The sequence below is a fragment of the Uloborus diversus genome, chromosome 4, assembly GCF_026930045.1.
Source record: "Uloborus diversus isolate 005 chromosome 4, Udiv.v.3.1, whole genome shotgun sequence".
NCBI classification, from domain to species: domain Eukaryota; kingdom Metazoa; phylum Arthropoda; class Arachnida; order Araneae; family Uloboridae; genus Uloborus; species Uloborus diversus.
In genome coordinates, this window is record NC_072734.1 from 108425546 (window position 1) to 108440963 (window position 15418).

The 15418-nt window shown below is 36.7% G+C and overlaps 1 protein-coding gene across 1 annotated transcript in view; it reads right to left on the reverse strand.

The window, feature by feature from the left end:
- Nucleotides 1–2841: 2841 nt before the first annotated feature.
- Nucleotides 2842–15418, reverse strand: part of LOC129220755 (BMP-binding endothelial regulator protein-like) — a 92712-nt gene continuing 80135 nt past the window's right edge. The window contains exons 14-16 of the mRNA XM_054855184.1: nucleotides 15145–15305; nucleotides 12534–12667; nucleotides 2842–3257 (exon numbers count right to left, since the gene is read on the reverse strand). Coding sequence (XP_054711159.1) covers nucleotides 3079–3257; nucleotides 12534–12667; nucleotides 15145–15305 — 474 coding nt within the window. The 3' untranslated portion in view covers nucleotides 2842–3078. The remainder of the gene's footprint in view (nucleotides 3258–12533; nucleotides 12668–15144; nucleotides 15306–15418) is intronic.

Here is a 15418-nt window from a genome sequence, read left to right on the forward strand (position 1 = left end):
GACCAGCTGGAAACAAAGAGTCTTTCGTTTGCTTGTAGTATTTTCGAATGATAAACAGCTGAGCCTTTATCACTTTATAAACAATTCTGCAAACGCACACAAAACATCGATTTTACAGGTTCCACCATTCGCCAGTGCAGTGAAATGCTCGATTCGTGCACATCTTTGCGAAACAGCTTCAATGCATGAAAGAAAAATCTCGGCTTAAAGCTAAATTGTCTGTGATATACACTGGAGCAGCTTAAAACTGAATCAAAGCAATTGAGGTCGAAATTACGTTTTGAATTGAAGATGAATAATTTTTGACTTTTATGTTCGTCGTAAAACATTAGACTGTGTTTTTATAGATAATTTTATTCCATAACGCCGTTATAGTTTTTGAATCAAAATTGAAAATTTTCTGATGAACTTCGATGTAAATTACATTAAATTTAAAAAATAGGTTAAAATGTTAGTACGCCAGCATATAATCTGTTCGCTAATTTGACCGATTCTAACTCGAGGAATTTTCCTTCTAAACTTGTGTCCAATATTAAAAGATACCTCACCATTCTCCCTCCATTACAACATGTGTGAAAAACGCCCTTAAGAACTGAACTAGGTAGTTATTTTTTAAAAAAATTACCCGAACTAGCGCACCTCGTGACAGCTTTTATCAGTTCGTGGCAGTTTTCAGCACCTCGTGGCAGTTTGCAGTAGTTTATCGCAGTTCGTTTGTAGTAATGAACTCTTATGTATGTTGTGTTTGTTATCCAACAAGTTTTTTTTTTTTTTTTTTTTGCTATCTAACATTGTGGTTGATATGTTAATTGAAGAGTTATCAGTTAAAAGTTCCTGTGTTTGTCAAAATGTGCTTGTGTAATAATTTCTACCGGCAAGAATATCCGAAGACCAGTTCAAATAGTTTCATTACTCCGCGACTTTTGGAGAGCGTTGAAGAAGTTAAATATGTGGTAAGAATGAATTTGATTTTAATAAACTTACTTTGACGCGAAACAACATAATATCCAAATTTTACAGCCCTTTTTCTTGATTTAATAGAAGGTTTGTTGTATTGAAAGAAACAGGTTGCATAAAAAAGTGTTTAAATCGGATTTTTGATTGAGTCATTTTTATGGTCTAAGTGTTATACAGAATTGCAAAAACTAATGTGTTCCTTGAGACGATATTGTAAGAGATGTAACTGATTCTTTTAGCCCTGATTACTTTCAATAAGGCTACCTTTACATAGATGTACACGAGGCGCTTAGTTGAATCAATTTTTCGAACGGGCGATTGTCAGGGAGTAGTGTAGTAGTATGTGAAGGAATTGCCTGAACCGCTAACGTGCAAAGACTTAATGTTCAAACCCAAACCATTTGCAAAGACGCGACATTTTGAAGTGAAACTTATTATGCGTGGGCTTTGAAATTCTGATCCGCAGCATTTTTGTGTGACGGAAGTGACGTAGTTGTTTCTTAGTTGTTGCCAGAAACAATGAAGACATCTAATTCCAACATTTATCTTTTGTTCATTGAATCCAAAGCATGTTTTTTCAAATATCTCAAAAACTGATTTCTGCAGATACTGCCATTTCCCAGTCCACCGCAGCATTCTAAAGCTGCTTTATAGTGATTCTTACCAGTAGTTTTTAGTTTTCGACAATTATTATCTATAACTGCCGAGTAAAAAAACACTCAACAAATAAGAATAGTTGGATCAATGAGTGTTATACAATTACACCTTGACAGCAAAAATTTTTAACGAAAGAGCTAATAACAGAAGCATGCTTTAAAAAGCCTTATCTACCTCTTTAATAGTCGTTAAGAAAACAGCTTGATTTTGTTTTGTCTATATGAATCATATTTTAAAAGCAATTCTTTACATACTTGTTCAATATTTTCCCCGAATGCACCATTATTTTTAAACGCAGCAGGTCATAGTCCGTGATTAAAACATTTTACGCAGTAAATTATTTGACTAGAAAAGTATAGTGTTCTCTGTAAATATCGTTCTAGATTTGTAGTAATAATCACTGTAATTACGTTTGAATAATTTTCGAGTTTCATTACTTGTTTTGAGTTTATATATCGTTGTCCCCCCACCTCGACATTCAGGTGATGAATGACTCAGACCCAGAATGGCAGTGGCAGATACGAACTACCATTTTAAGGGGTGTGGGGGGGATTCCTCAGCCTGCCCCCCCCCCAATTCTACAAACGAACCAACGGTTTCGGGAGCGAAAATTTCTGAAACTGGTTGGGTGTCGATAAAAAGCACCAAATAGGGCGAAAACGAAACTGTAAATTTCATAAGCAATGAAAAGAAGTAGCATTTCAAATGTTTACTCCGAAAATTTTTAATGAATTACAATGATTACTGCAACCGTTTACATTTTATTCGTAAATTGTTTGAACACAATGCGAATGTATAATAGTGTCGATGATTTAGGGAACTGGGCATGACCCCTACGACCCTTCTCTCCCCCTGTATCCGCACCTGCAAAATGGTTGCATTTTTTTTCTTCAAAACTATATCACTAAAAAAAGCAAAAATGCGTGTCTTATAGTTATATTTTTCTGTTCAAAAATGAGTGAAAAACAGCTGTTGAGTTCTCACTTGCGTGAAATACTCAAAATCTGTCGTAAAGTTGATAAATACAGAAAATGATTAGAAATAGATCAGTTTTCAAACGTGCTCCAATGTAATCCTTTGTGCTGACAATCCGACTCCTTCTCAGTCATGCTTTCGACATAATTATTCGAAAACTAGCAGTTCTCCCGAAGAATCCAAAATCATTCCTTCGGTTTTTCTTCAAAGTAGGTTTCTTTCGTTTTCACACTAAGCGTCCAGCGATTCGCCCCGTAATGTGCTTCAGAAAAAGTCAAAACTCAAAATAATAATTTTGAATGACAAATGAAAACTTCTTTTTTTTTTGTCATGAATTGAATCGACACAATTTGGTATGCAGTAAAGCTTACATCGAGAAGAAAAACACAAGTACACGCTCGGCCAGCGATTTCTGAAAGAAAGGATGAATGCTTTGATGAAAGTCAGGATGAATGCACCACTTCACAGAAGCAGTCCCTCCTGATGCAGTTAAGGAGGACATTCGTCAAGTGGTATGCAGCTCTTCCTGTGCCACACGGTTCCAGGGGGGCAATAGCAGCCCGGCTTGCAGTCCCTACGACAAGACTTATCTCTCTTGGGCTTCCTGCAGGTACGACGACATGCTGGTGCACAGTGCATAAACTGTTGACCGTTTCCGCATCGCATGCCTGTAGGAAGGTATTGAAAAAAGTCAATAAGATGCAAAAAGATTTATCGCTTGCAAAAACAAAAAAGAAATAAAACGACAAAATGATAATTAATACAGTCCAACTCAGCATTGTTAGTAAGGACGTGCACAGAAATGTTAGGGCCCGTCAGAAATGACTTTTACGGGCCCCCTCTACATCGCTTACCCCTTACTGTCTGACCACGGATTGTATGGAAAGACAAACATCCGTTTTACCGCCGGAAAATGGACGAATCTATTATATTTTTACCGATGTCAGCTTTTGCAGAAGCAGAGTCTTATTCAAATGAGCGGAATACGCGCATCATTTTTTTACTTTTCCCCCTTATTCACATAGATTCGTCTTATCTGAACGTTTAAAAATTCCATGCAATCCGTGGTTGGACAGTAGGGTGGTTCAAAAATACATGTAAAAAATGTTTCTCCTAGATAACAGAACACCCCTCAATATTTTTAGACTTGTGGATAGTAATATACTGGAAGAATTTTAGTTTCCTATTTCAACTGAAAGAGGGTGCTCAACCCCCTCCCCCAAACTTCATAAGTATGGGAAGGGGGCTTAAAATACATTGAACTGAAGAAACAATGCTACATATTATCATATACACTATAGACGGAGAACCCAGGGCCGCCAGACCTGACCACACCTAAGTTATTTTCTAAGTAGCAAAATGTGTAGGACAGAATAGAGTTAGCATGTACTTTCAGCATACGCGTGTTTATTAACTTGGTCCGCGGGCCAATTTGCAGGTACTGGGTACTGAATGTACGCAAAAACAGTGCTAAACTAAGTTATTTTCTAAGTCTCATTTTTTATATTATGATACCCAGGGAACTATTCCAAAGCATTTTGTAAGCTGCCAGACGAATCGCATGGGCCAAACATCCCGCCAGACACAGTTAAAACAACTTACCAAAATACCAGATACGTCCCGTGGGCACTAATGGCTGCCAGTGGCGCAACCTTACCTATTTTCTAAGTCTCAACTTTTATATTATGATACTCAGGGAACTATTCCAAAGCATTTTGTAAGCTGCCAGACCAATCGCATGGGCCAAACATCCCTCAGCCACAGTTAAAACAACCTATCAAACTACCAGATACGTCCCGTGGGCACTAATGGCTGCCAGTGGCGCAACCTTGCTTATTTTCTAAGTCTCAACTTTTATATTATGATACTCAGGGAACTATTCCAAAGCATTTTGTAAGCAGCTATACCAATCTTATGAGCAAAACATCCTGCCGGACACAGTTAAAACGTCGCTGTGAGTACGATCGCATAGAAAAAATAAAGTAATCGCTGTTTTTGCGTACATTCAGTATCCCGTACCTGAAATTTGACCCTGGGTCTAAGTTAGCAGGCATAACTGGGGGACCTGATGAAAAAACGTGAAATGTGGAGAAAACGGTGATTCGGGGGACGTAAAATCGGGGTTTCACTGAAATCCTATTTTATGGGTTTTTTTTTTACTAGGTTTTCTGCTTTAATAATATTGCCTTTTGAAAGCAGATGATATTTTTAAGTGCTTAAGCGCAAGAATAATCCCAACAAAACATAAATGTGAAAAAGGAGCCAAGTTCAGTTGAAATGAGGTGCGGGACAGACGGTGTCACCGACAAAAGAAGTTCAGATCTAAACAGTTACCAAGTTCCATAGCAGTTCCTCATAGAAGTTGGGTTTTCCCATGTTCTTCAATTCATTTAGAAAACAATTTTTTACTTGCTTTGATAATGGATTTTAAACTTGCGGCAAGTTTTAGTCATCACTATTTTTTTTTTTTTTTCAAACTTGCCAAGTTTTAAATCAAATATCGAAGAAAGTAAAAAATTGTTTTCTAAATGAATTGAAGAACATGGGAAAACCCAACTTCTATGAGGAACTGCTATGTAGTCCAGTCAATAGGTAGAAAAAAACGGGCTTGCCTTACAAAAAATGGGGTCAAAGTTTTTATTTTTTAAATTTGTGCATACTAGTGCCAATATGAAAAAACCAAGTTATCCAACACGAAAGACCTCGGGAGAAGTTTTGGGGGCCGAAAACCCCCCAAAATTTGTGACTTTTTGTGGTATTTTCAAAATATTTCAAAAATGGTTAAAATTACAAAAAAACTTCGAATACAAATGTTAAAGAAGATTAAATTTCCTTCAACTTTTGTCATTACAACATTTTTGTAGCAGGAAAAGCAAGCGAGTTACAACTTCTTGAAAGTCACACTTTTTCTGAACCCCTCAGCAAAGTGCGTGAAAGCGCATCGAATAACGGGAGGAAAAAGGAGAAACGCCGGCAGTCTAACTTAGGAAATGATTTCTTTCGCAGCTGAGGGTAAATGCCTCCGTTCCCTTTAACTTAAACAAAACACCCCCATTCTATCCCCCCCCCCTTTTTTTCTCCAAATGAGATGAATCGACTCAATAGCTACTCATGTTGGTCACTTCCGAGTTCGAACGAGAGTATGTTTTATCAATCTGTGTGTTCCGTATTACAATTTTATTTTTTTTAGAAAAAATTACGCCTGACAAAGGTGTTTTTTTTTTTCATTATTATTATTTGTGAAATCAGTTTCAATGAATACGAAATAAAGATTGTGAAGGAGAATGGAATAGAAAATCTTCAAAGATGCAGCGCAAAACGTCAAAATGAAGAACATCAGCGTTTTTTGAAGGACTTAAAAGAGGTGACAATTCACATTGCCTGTCACAAATGCTATATCAATGAGCAATCACATCCCTTAAAGAAATTGTTGAACCTAACATGTTAACTAAATTCCTCAAGAAAGATTTCTGGCAAATTATAACAGCAAGAATCGTCTTATTCAACTTCTTGAGACATATTTCGAAGAGTGTGGCATTGAAGTTAGGCAGACTAAAGAAGATGCCGACTTACCTACTGCTCTTTCAAAAGCGAAGGAAATTGAAAAGGTTGTTATAGCGGGCGAGGATATAGATCTGTTGGTGCTGATGACAGCTTTAGGACAGCCTTTCAGCAACTTGTTCTTTTTAAAACCTGGAAGTGGGAATGCTTATGATTTTTTTCCCCACTAAATCTTTTAAGTTTGTCCCCAGCAATATTCTTTTCATCCCTGCGTTTAGTGGGTGTGATACGACTTCGGCAATCTTTGGCAAGGCAAAATTAAGTTGTACAAAATAGTCAAAAAAAAAAACAAAAACTGAATTTAAGGAATCTATTGAAGTATTGACGGACCCAATCGGTCATCATGATGCCGTAGCTGCAGCTGGAGAAAACATTTTGAAAATATTATACACAGGTGACGTAAAGTATTTGAACCTATCTTTGGATACTTTGCGATTTAATCTTTTTTATAAAACTAGTATACAGGACTAAAATAAATCGTGCAGGGCTACCTCCAACATGCAGGGGGGGGGGGGATGCTGGACGTTATCACTCATATCGATGCTACAACCTAATTTAAAGATGGTTGGGCAACATAATTGATCTAGAGAAATGTGGTTGGGAACGCAGAACGCAAGGTCTAATGCCTGTTGACACGAAAAGAGATCCAGTTACTCAGAATCTTTTGAAGGTTGTACATTGTACCTGCAAGAAAAAATGCACTGGAGCCTGTTCTTGTCGCAAGGCAGGCTTAAAATGCTCCAGCACGTGCAAACACTGCAGTGACACAAATTGTGAAAATGTTGCAAAAATTTCATCTTTGGATGAGACTGCTGAAGAAGATGATTTGTTCCAGGAGCTTTTGGAATTACCGCAACAAGAAGATGAACAATTAAAGAACCACAGCTTCTTTCTACCCCCTACAGATTCTGAACCGGGAGAACCTGGGCCTTCAAAACAGCTTCGAAGAAGATAAACAGCATATTTTGTTGTCCTTTCTCTATTTGCTTTAAGCTTGAATGAATCTCCCTGTAATTTAGATGTATGTATTAAGCTTCTACAGTTCAATTTTCATTTTTGAAGATAATTCTTTTGGGTTTTTCATGCCTCAAAAAGTCAGTTCCTGCAGAATTTTTTCAAAGTGTTCATTACGTATTACTATTGTACCTTCATTTATGCATTATTATGTCTATTGTTTGCTTATTATCACCCTAATATTTATTCATTCACATTTATATTCAAATATTGCGTTTTCGCTTGTGATAGAATAGATGGTACGAATTATGTGCTTTAAATGAATGAGAAGATTATGTAATTCAATTACAAACTGCAATATAAATCATATGCTATTGGAGTCTGATGAAGGCTACCTCTGTCAGATCAAAAATGTTTGTTCGTGAGCAGTGGGGAAGATTTTTTTTTATTATTATTGCATCGTCGTATGTGCTTTAAATGAATGTGTATATATGTATTTCAGTTTCATAATACATCGTCTGTTTTTGGAGTCTAGTGGGAACTGATCTGTCAGCCAGAATTGCTACTCTGTGTCCAGGCCCGTGTCCAGAAATTCATAAAGGGAGGGGTTTCGGTTTGAATGTTTCTTCGTTCTTACCTGCATTTCATTTCTGTTAAATGGTTACAATGAGGGACATAGCGGTGTGTGGGGGGGGGGGCGGGATGAGGGGTTCCAAATTTTCAGGCGTTGTTTTAAGTAATATTACCAATTCTATTGTGTTTTTTGCAGTAGAGCATAGTTTTTATTCAGCCCATAGTTTTTATTCACTGTTTGTCCGGATCAAATTTGTACAGTTAAAAAATATATAATTTTTCTTATATAACGATTTAAAATTATGACTGCAAAACAGCGGTGCAGCTAGAAAATAGTTTTAAGGGGGGCACATTGAAAAAAAATTCTAATCTGATAACGGGAGGCCGGAGTCCTCCTCCGGAATTTTTTCGGCATTTTTAGTATTAAAAAAGGAATTTTAGATGGTACTTGGCCCGCGGAAATTTGGAGAAATTTACGCCTTAAAACGCGATTATAGGCCATATTTATTGATGTAGGGGTAAGCTCAGGGACACTCCCCGATCTTTTTTTCTTTCTTGAAAAAAGATAGAAATCAATTTCTCCTCTCCCTTTCAAATTTTCGGAATTGAAATTCGAAAAACGCAATTGCAGACAAACTTTGAAGATTTTTAGGGGATTTTGGTGCTGTCCCCTGTGCTAAATTTTAAGTGCTAAAAACTTAGGCAATGTTCTAAGATGTTAGAAAGAAGGGTTCAGAGGCTATTCCACTTAAATTTTTCGAAAGTGTTGTTTAAAACAACTAATTTTTGATGATGCTAAAGGAAGACGGTTCGAGGGCCTTTGCCCGATTTTTTTCTGAAATTAGTCTTAAAAACGTGATTGTAAGATCATATTTGGTAACATTAGGGCCCTTACAAAACTGAACCAAAACCAACTTTACGCGATTTTCGAATGGAATTTTAAGCGATTTTGTTAGCTATTCGGGGGCTTTTTCTGAAAATTTTGAGAAATTGAAGATCTGGAAGCAAAATTGATGCGGCGTAATGCTTTTGGAGGGGGGGGGGGGAATCGGAAGAGTAGAATTTTGAAGATTTTCTTCTTTTCAGACGAACTAGAAAAAGAAAAAATGTCGGTAAACTTCAAAGAGAATTTTTTTTTAATACTGCATAGAAACTTCAACATTAAAGTTAATTTGAAGTCAAATATGTACTCTTTTTTTTTTTTTTTTTTGTTTTTTATTATGTTTCCCCCAATTGGAGGGGTTTAACCCCTAAAACCCTCCCCTTGGACACGGCGCTGTCTGTGTCCAGCGGGGGGGGGGGGAGGTGAGCAAGAAACTCAAACTACTCTAACTGTCGATAAACTCTCTGAAACTAAAGTTTCTATTCAAGTTCTAATAATTATGACGCTTTGCTATGACGCCTTGCTTTCGGTGTGAAAGCCTTTTTCTTCGGAGTGGAGGAAAACTGCCTATTTTCAAAGATCTATAGCAAGCTCGCTATTTGTGCTACAAAAATTTGTAAATACAAAAGTTGTAGGAAATTTTATGTTCTTTAAACTTCACATTTAAAACTTTTTTCTAAGTTGAATCATTTCGGAGATATTTTGGAAAAAACAAAAAAAGTCATAGATTTTTGTGGTATTTCGGCCCCCAAAAGTTCTCCCGGGGTCTTTCGTGTTGGATAACTTGGTTTTTCCATGTCGGCACCAATATGTACAAATTAAAAAAAAAAAATCTTTGACCCCATTTTTTGCAAGGTAAAATGTATCTATTGACTGGACTAATGGAACTTGGTAACTGTTTAGATCTGAACTTTTTTTTGTCGGTGACACCGTCTGTCCCGCACCTCATTTCAACCGAACTTGCTCCTTTTTCACATTTATGTTTTGTTGGGATATCATTACTTTTTGAAAATCTAAATCAAAGGTTATGTTCTAATTTAGACAGTTATAAATGCAAAAGCGTATATTACAAATATATGATTTCCTTTTTTCCCTGCTGTTTGGTGCACTGGTTTGCGGTTTCTTTTCATTAGAAGTTATGAAAATATTTTGATAACTGATGATTTGGCGCGATCGCCAATTTTGGGCAATAATCATCTGTTTTCCCATTTATCAGCTTTAGCTCTTGGTCTTTGGCTTCCTCATATTTGTCGAAAATTAGGAAAATTGCAAAGACTCATCTCAAAATCTGTCAGGAGTTTCTTTATTGTTCGGGGGGATTATCATAACGTAGATCGTAAAATATGCAGATGCGAAAATATTTCTCAACTGTTGAAATTATTGCTGCCATTTTCCGCTCCTCCTGTAAAATTTTGCATTTAATTGAGATCTAAAGTTTTTATAAAATTTTAAAGCCAGTAATTTTTGATTTTAAAGACTTAGCTCTAGATTTGCAATTTTAATTATTTGATGGATCATTTTTACTTTCTTCTATATCTAATATATAGAAGAAAGTATTGGATTCGTGCAAATTTTCGAATTTCGAATTTTGACGGATTCGAACGTTTTGAGGTGTGCTGAGTTCATTTCGACTATTTTTGGAAAATGTCTGTCTGTCTGTGTGTGTGTGTATGTATGTATGTGTGTGTGTATGTATGTGTGTGTGTCACGTCTGTGTGTGACCAGTTTTTTGTGGCCGCTCTACAGCAAAAACTACCGCATGAAATCGAACGAAATTTGGTACACATATGTGCCCCTATGTGAACTTGTGCCCATTGGTTTTTGGCGCGAATTCCTCCAAGGGGGGTGGAGCAATGGGACGTTTTTTGAGTTACGCGTGCTTGCTATTCCTCAGGAAGTAACTGGCGGAATCAAACAAAATTTGGTCCATATGTTGCCATTAACAGGAGCAGGTGCTGATTCAATTTTGGTGTCAATAACTCAAAGGGGGGTTGAGCTATAGAACGTTTTTTGTCGTCAATTGTGACTGCTGTATCTCAAGAAATAACGAACGGAATCAAACAAAATTTTTTTGACAAGTAGCCCTTAGTGGGTATAAGAGCTGATTTCATTTTGGTGTCAACAGCTAAAAAGGGGGTAGCGCAATCGTCCGTTCTTTTTTTCCATTGTGAGTGCCCTATCTCAAGAAGTAATGCTACGTTCTGGTTGAAATTTGGAATATATGTGAATCCATACGTAAATAGGCTTTGGTTCAATTTTGACTCCAATCGCTCCAAGAGGTGTTGATTTTTTTTTTTTTTTTTTTTTTTTTTTGCGAATAAAAATAGTTTTATTAATGCAACAATAAGAAAGATAAATCGTAATAGATTGTCGTCTGCGTATTTCTCGTGATTTTAATTGTATGGAAATGATCGGAAATATTATCTCAATGATTTAAAATTTTTAACTGTTGCCATCTTATGTTTGTTAATAAATAAAATATTTGTAATTAATTCAAGTAAGGCTTTTAAAGTAACTTTCAATTTTCGCTCTTTGTTTTGTTTTTACAATAATTCAGACATTGGGATGGTCGTCAAGTTTTTGCATGTGTAATTTTGTTTCTGTTAGGAATATTGCTTCCTCGTCAAGCATGGGGAGGGATCAGAAAAAGGAAAAATATAGAAGAAAGTTTCGTGATGGCCACAACATACTAGTTCATTTTAGCGGAACTTAAAGTATTGTTTCAAGCCCCATTTTGGTTAGAAATTAAATTGTTAATTTAAAACTTCAACAGCCTTGTTTTGGCAACGTTTGACGGGCCCATTTGTTTTGATTTATTTGGCAAAATATTTTGCAATCGCGCGGTGAAGTGATTACGTCGTGATGCTCATAAAAAATAGCGTAGTTTTTTGCTATTTTAATGTAGTTTTTTGACTTTTTAGATTTTTCCCTTTACATATGCATGAAAATCTATCTTTATGCCAAATTTCAAGTATGTGAGACACTTGGAAGTTCGTAAACATTTTGATGAGTGAGTGAGTGAGTCAGTGTAAAAAATGACACTTTTCAGATAGTAATAATTACATAACTATAAGAGGTACAGGGAAGATTTCGATAATTGGGAATCTGGCGATCATTTTCTATTGGCGTCAAATCATTGGCACCAATGCATGCGCGGGGATAATTTTTCCTTTCCGAAACGTAAACAAATTGAAAAACGTAGGGTTATGTTGAACGCTTATGTTGAAAGTACATGCTAACTCTATTATATTCTACACATTTTTTTACTTAGAAAATAACTTAGGTCTGGCGGCCCTGGGCTCTTGGACTACTAGTAATATGCATATACACTGCAATAAAATAATTATTTACAAAAAAAAAAAAAAAAAAAACAGCTGGGAAAATTAAACGTTTCTAAATTTGTGGCATTTTCTATGCTACGGCTAATGTTAAACTTAGGGGTCATTGAGCACCCTCTTAAAATTTGAGTAAGAAGCTAAAACTTTTACAGCATGATACTATTAGTAAGTCTAAAAAAAAAAAAAAAAAAAAAAAAAAAAAATTAAATAAGAGATCTTCTGAACTGTAGCTGAAAATTTTTTTTTGAACCAGCCTATTACCCCTACGTTCCTACATTTTCACCCCTGATCTTAAAAATCTCGGGCCCGGGACAACAGGTCCCCCCCCCCCCCCGCCTTGCACGCTCCTGAATGTTAGCATTCAACCTTGGACAAGTCCAAATCTAAACCGGTTGAAAACAAGAGATGCAAAGGGTTTTTTCCCCATGAAGAGTCGTTACATTGTCCGATAATAGATAAATTTCAGTGGAACTCTTGCGCCAGACTGCCCGTTAAAACACATTGTGGAAGTCGTGATTTGCCGATAGAGTTAACTGCCCTCCTCATTTCCTACGAACTTTGTTTTTGACCCTTCCTCCGAGTGTTAACAATGCTGAGGGGTACTATAACGATCGCATGAAGTAGGAATAGCTTACCGTCGCAACCCGTAGCACTTCTCCAGTTTCCCAGCTCTTTCCCGGATCTTGCACATTCCCGAGCATAAGCAGTGAAGGACTCACAGTAACAGCGATCTCGGGTCCTGCATTCACTGGCATCGACGTAACAGGATCTGCAAGAGGATCAATGCGTCATACAACAACAAAATTCAACAAGATTAAGATATGAACTATGCTTTTTGGTTTAATTTCTAAGCCATCGGTGGGCTTGTTAACGGTCCTCTTTATTCAGGCTGACATAATTTGCAAACCATGAAAGCTACTTTATAAAAAGACAAGGTCGGATCCAAAAATTTTTCAAGGAGGGGGCGATAGTTTTTTAATTTTTACATTGCCTCTTACGATGTATCTGATTTACACCTGCTTGTGGGTGGGTGGGGGGAGCTACCACATTATTTTTATTTAATTCAACTAAAATATTGAGATTTCGCACAATGGAGATCCCCCAACCTATTTTTCTTTTCCGTTGAAAGAGGTATTCTAAAATTGCGTTTTAGAAATTCAATTTTGTAAATTTTCAGAGGAAATGATTCGAAAGCTACTCTCCCTTTCATCATTGATGTTCGTTCAAAATTGCGCTTTTTGGTTCTTCAGTTTCAAAAAGTTACCAGAGAAAAGTCTGAGAATCCATTCCTTCTCGCAACCCTAACTGAGATGTGTAAAATCACGTCTTTAAAGCTTAAAATTTTGAAAAATGCCCGTGGGAAGTCCTTCAAATTCCTCCTCCTAAAATTACCAAAGATCGCCCAAAATTGTTGTTTTGAAACTTCAATTCTGAAAAGTGTCCTAGATTCGAACCCGATTCCTTTCCTCAACGACGCATCAAGGATGGCGAACCTTTTCATTTTAGGACCTCAATTTGGAAAAATTGCTGGTGCAGGGTTCCTCAAGGGAGGGGCGATCGCCCCTTCCTTGCATCCGTCCTTGTCGTAAGATTATAATTTGGCTTCAGCCCGGATCCTTTTTACATTTCCTAGCTCTGTAACTTTTCTATTAATCTCGGCAACTGATTTACATGTTGAAAATCTGCCTTGGGAAGGTAAGCAGCAGCATCTACAAATTTTTCGTTTTTCATTTTGTTGCACTTTTGTCATCTATTTTACTTTAGTTTTGTTGCACAAACTTGCTTGTTTTGTTGCCGCTGAAAATAAAGCATGAAATGAACGTCCATTCCAAAATTTTATTATTATTTGTGGAGACTAAAAAAAGCCAGGCACGAATTTTCCTAGAAGGGGGGAGGGGGAAGGGTAACTCAAAATGCATATATTTCGGAAAACACCTAAAACCACCCCGACTTAAGTTTAAAAACAGAGGGCGGGGAGGGGAGGGGAATCGACTTCCTGAGTCCCCTAGTCTGGCCAAATCCCCTAACAGGTCAGAAAAAGTTGAAACAGAACTTTCTCCATTGACGTATGCAATTAATGTATTTTAAATATCAATTTATGTACACACTTATTGCCAAAAATATCAACTATTAGTGAATTAACAAGCTGTTTTTTTTTTTTTCAAAAACAGCGAAACATTAAATTTAGGAAAGCCCATTTAATAGTGGATATAACTTTCTTTGACGGAGTTGCAAAATTGCATATTTAGGGAGTCTGTTAGACCACAGAGCCACTGAATCAGTGGGGCCGTGGCAATCGCTGAAACCCATGGCAACAAAGAGTTTGCTACAGGGCACCCCTATTTTCATTACTTTGCCATTGATTGGTGGATGCAGGGGTTCCATATGGCGCCTCTTGCGGTCAAAATGGGCGACGTCCAATTAAAAATAAACATCTTTGAAACATTGACATTGATTGGTGGATACATGAACTGCATCGGTCTAACACAGAAAAGTCAAAAATTCTCAAGGCCCGTAAGCGTAAGCGGAAATTTACTGGGGCTATGATTAAACATATGGAGAGTACCATTGGAAATTAATCAGTAAGAATTATTCCATAAGAACCATCCAGCCGAGCGCTTTCCAACTGAAGAGCTGATTCCGAGGGAGATGGTGGACAACAGGCTCCGAACATGTTTAGGGTTTGGGACAGGAGAAAATACAGGTACTACCAGTTTAATCTGTTTTTTTTTTTTTTTTTTCGTATTTTAAAGTATTATTTTTTTTCTCTTAATGTTTACTTTTAGCTGTTTTCATCTTACCCCACCTATGGGGTAAAATGGCAGAAAAACGCTTTTTTGTTTTTGATGACATATTTGTTCTATTTCAGAAAGTTTCGAATTTAAAGAAAGTTTGCAGTTTAAAGAAATCGTAGGTATAAGTTTCAAAAATTTAATTGACATCCTAAAGCGAGAGATATTTTTTTCAAGCTTAATATCGTCATCTAACCTCACTTTTTCCTTCTCTTCTCAGAGAAAAGATGAACATAAAGTGAACAAATGGATCGCCAGAAGGTTTGTTATTTTTGGGAACATTCTCTGCAAATTAAAAAGTAACTCAATATTCGCCGTCGCCGTCTGCTTAGCGCTGATTTGGTATTGTTCCCGTCAAACATGCGGTTGACGTCGCTTGATGGAGTGTTTTTTTTAAACTTACATCTGGTCCATCTTTTCATAAACGCAATATAAGGAGTATAAGTTAACTTACTCAAAGTAAGATACCGCACTGACGATTCTGTGGCATGGCTTGAACACTGCTGATTTCAAAATATTGCAGTCCCTAGTGGCTCTTAAGTGTACGTCCCAGTTTTCTCTTCGAATATTTGGCGTAGAGGTTTGAGAAATCGTGCAGCGTTTCATTTGGCCTACCTGTTGATAAACGATCAATAAAATAATAAATTTCATATTATCAATACAGAGAGAGAGAGAGAGAGTGAAATTTCGCTTTTTTAAACATTCCAAAATAATTGTTTTTTATTTAA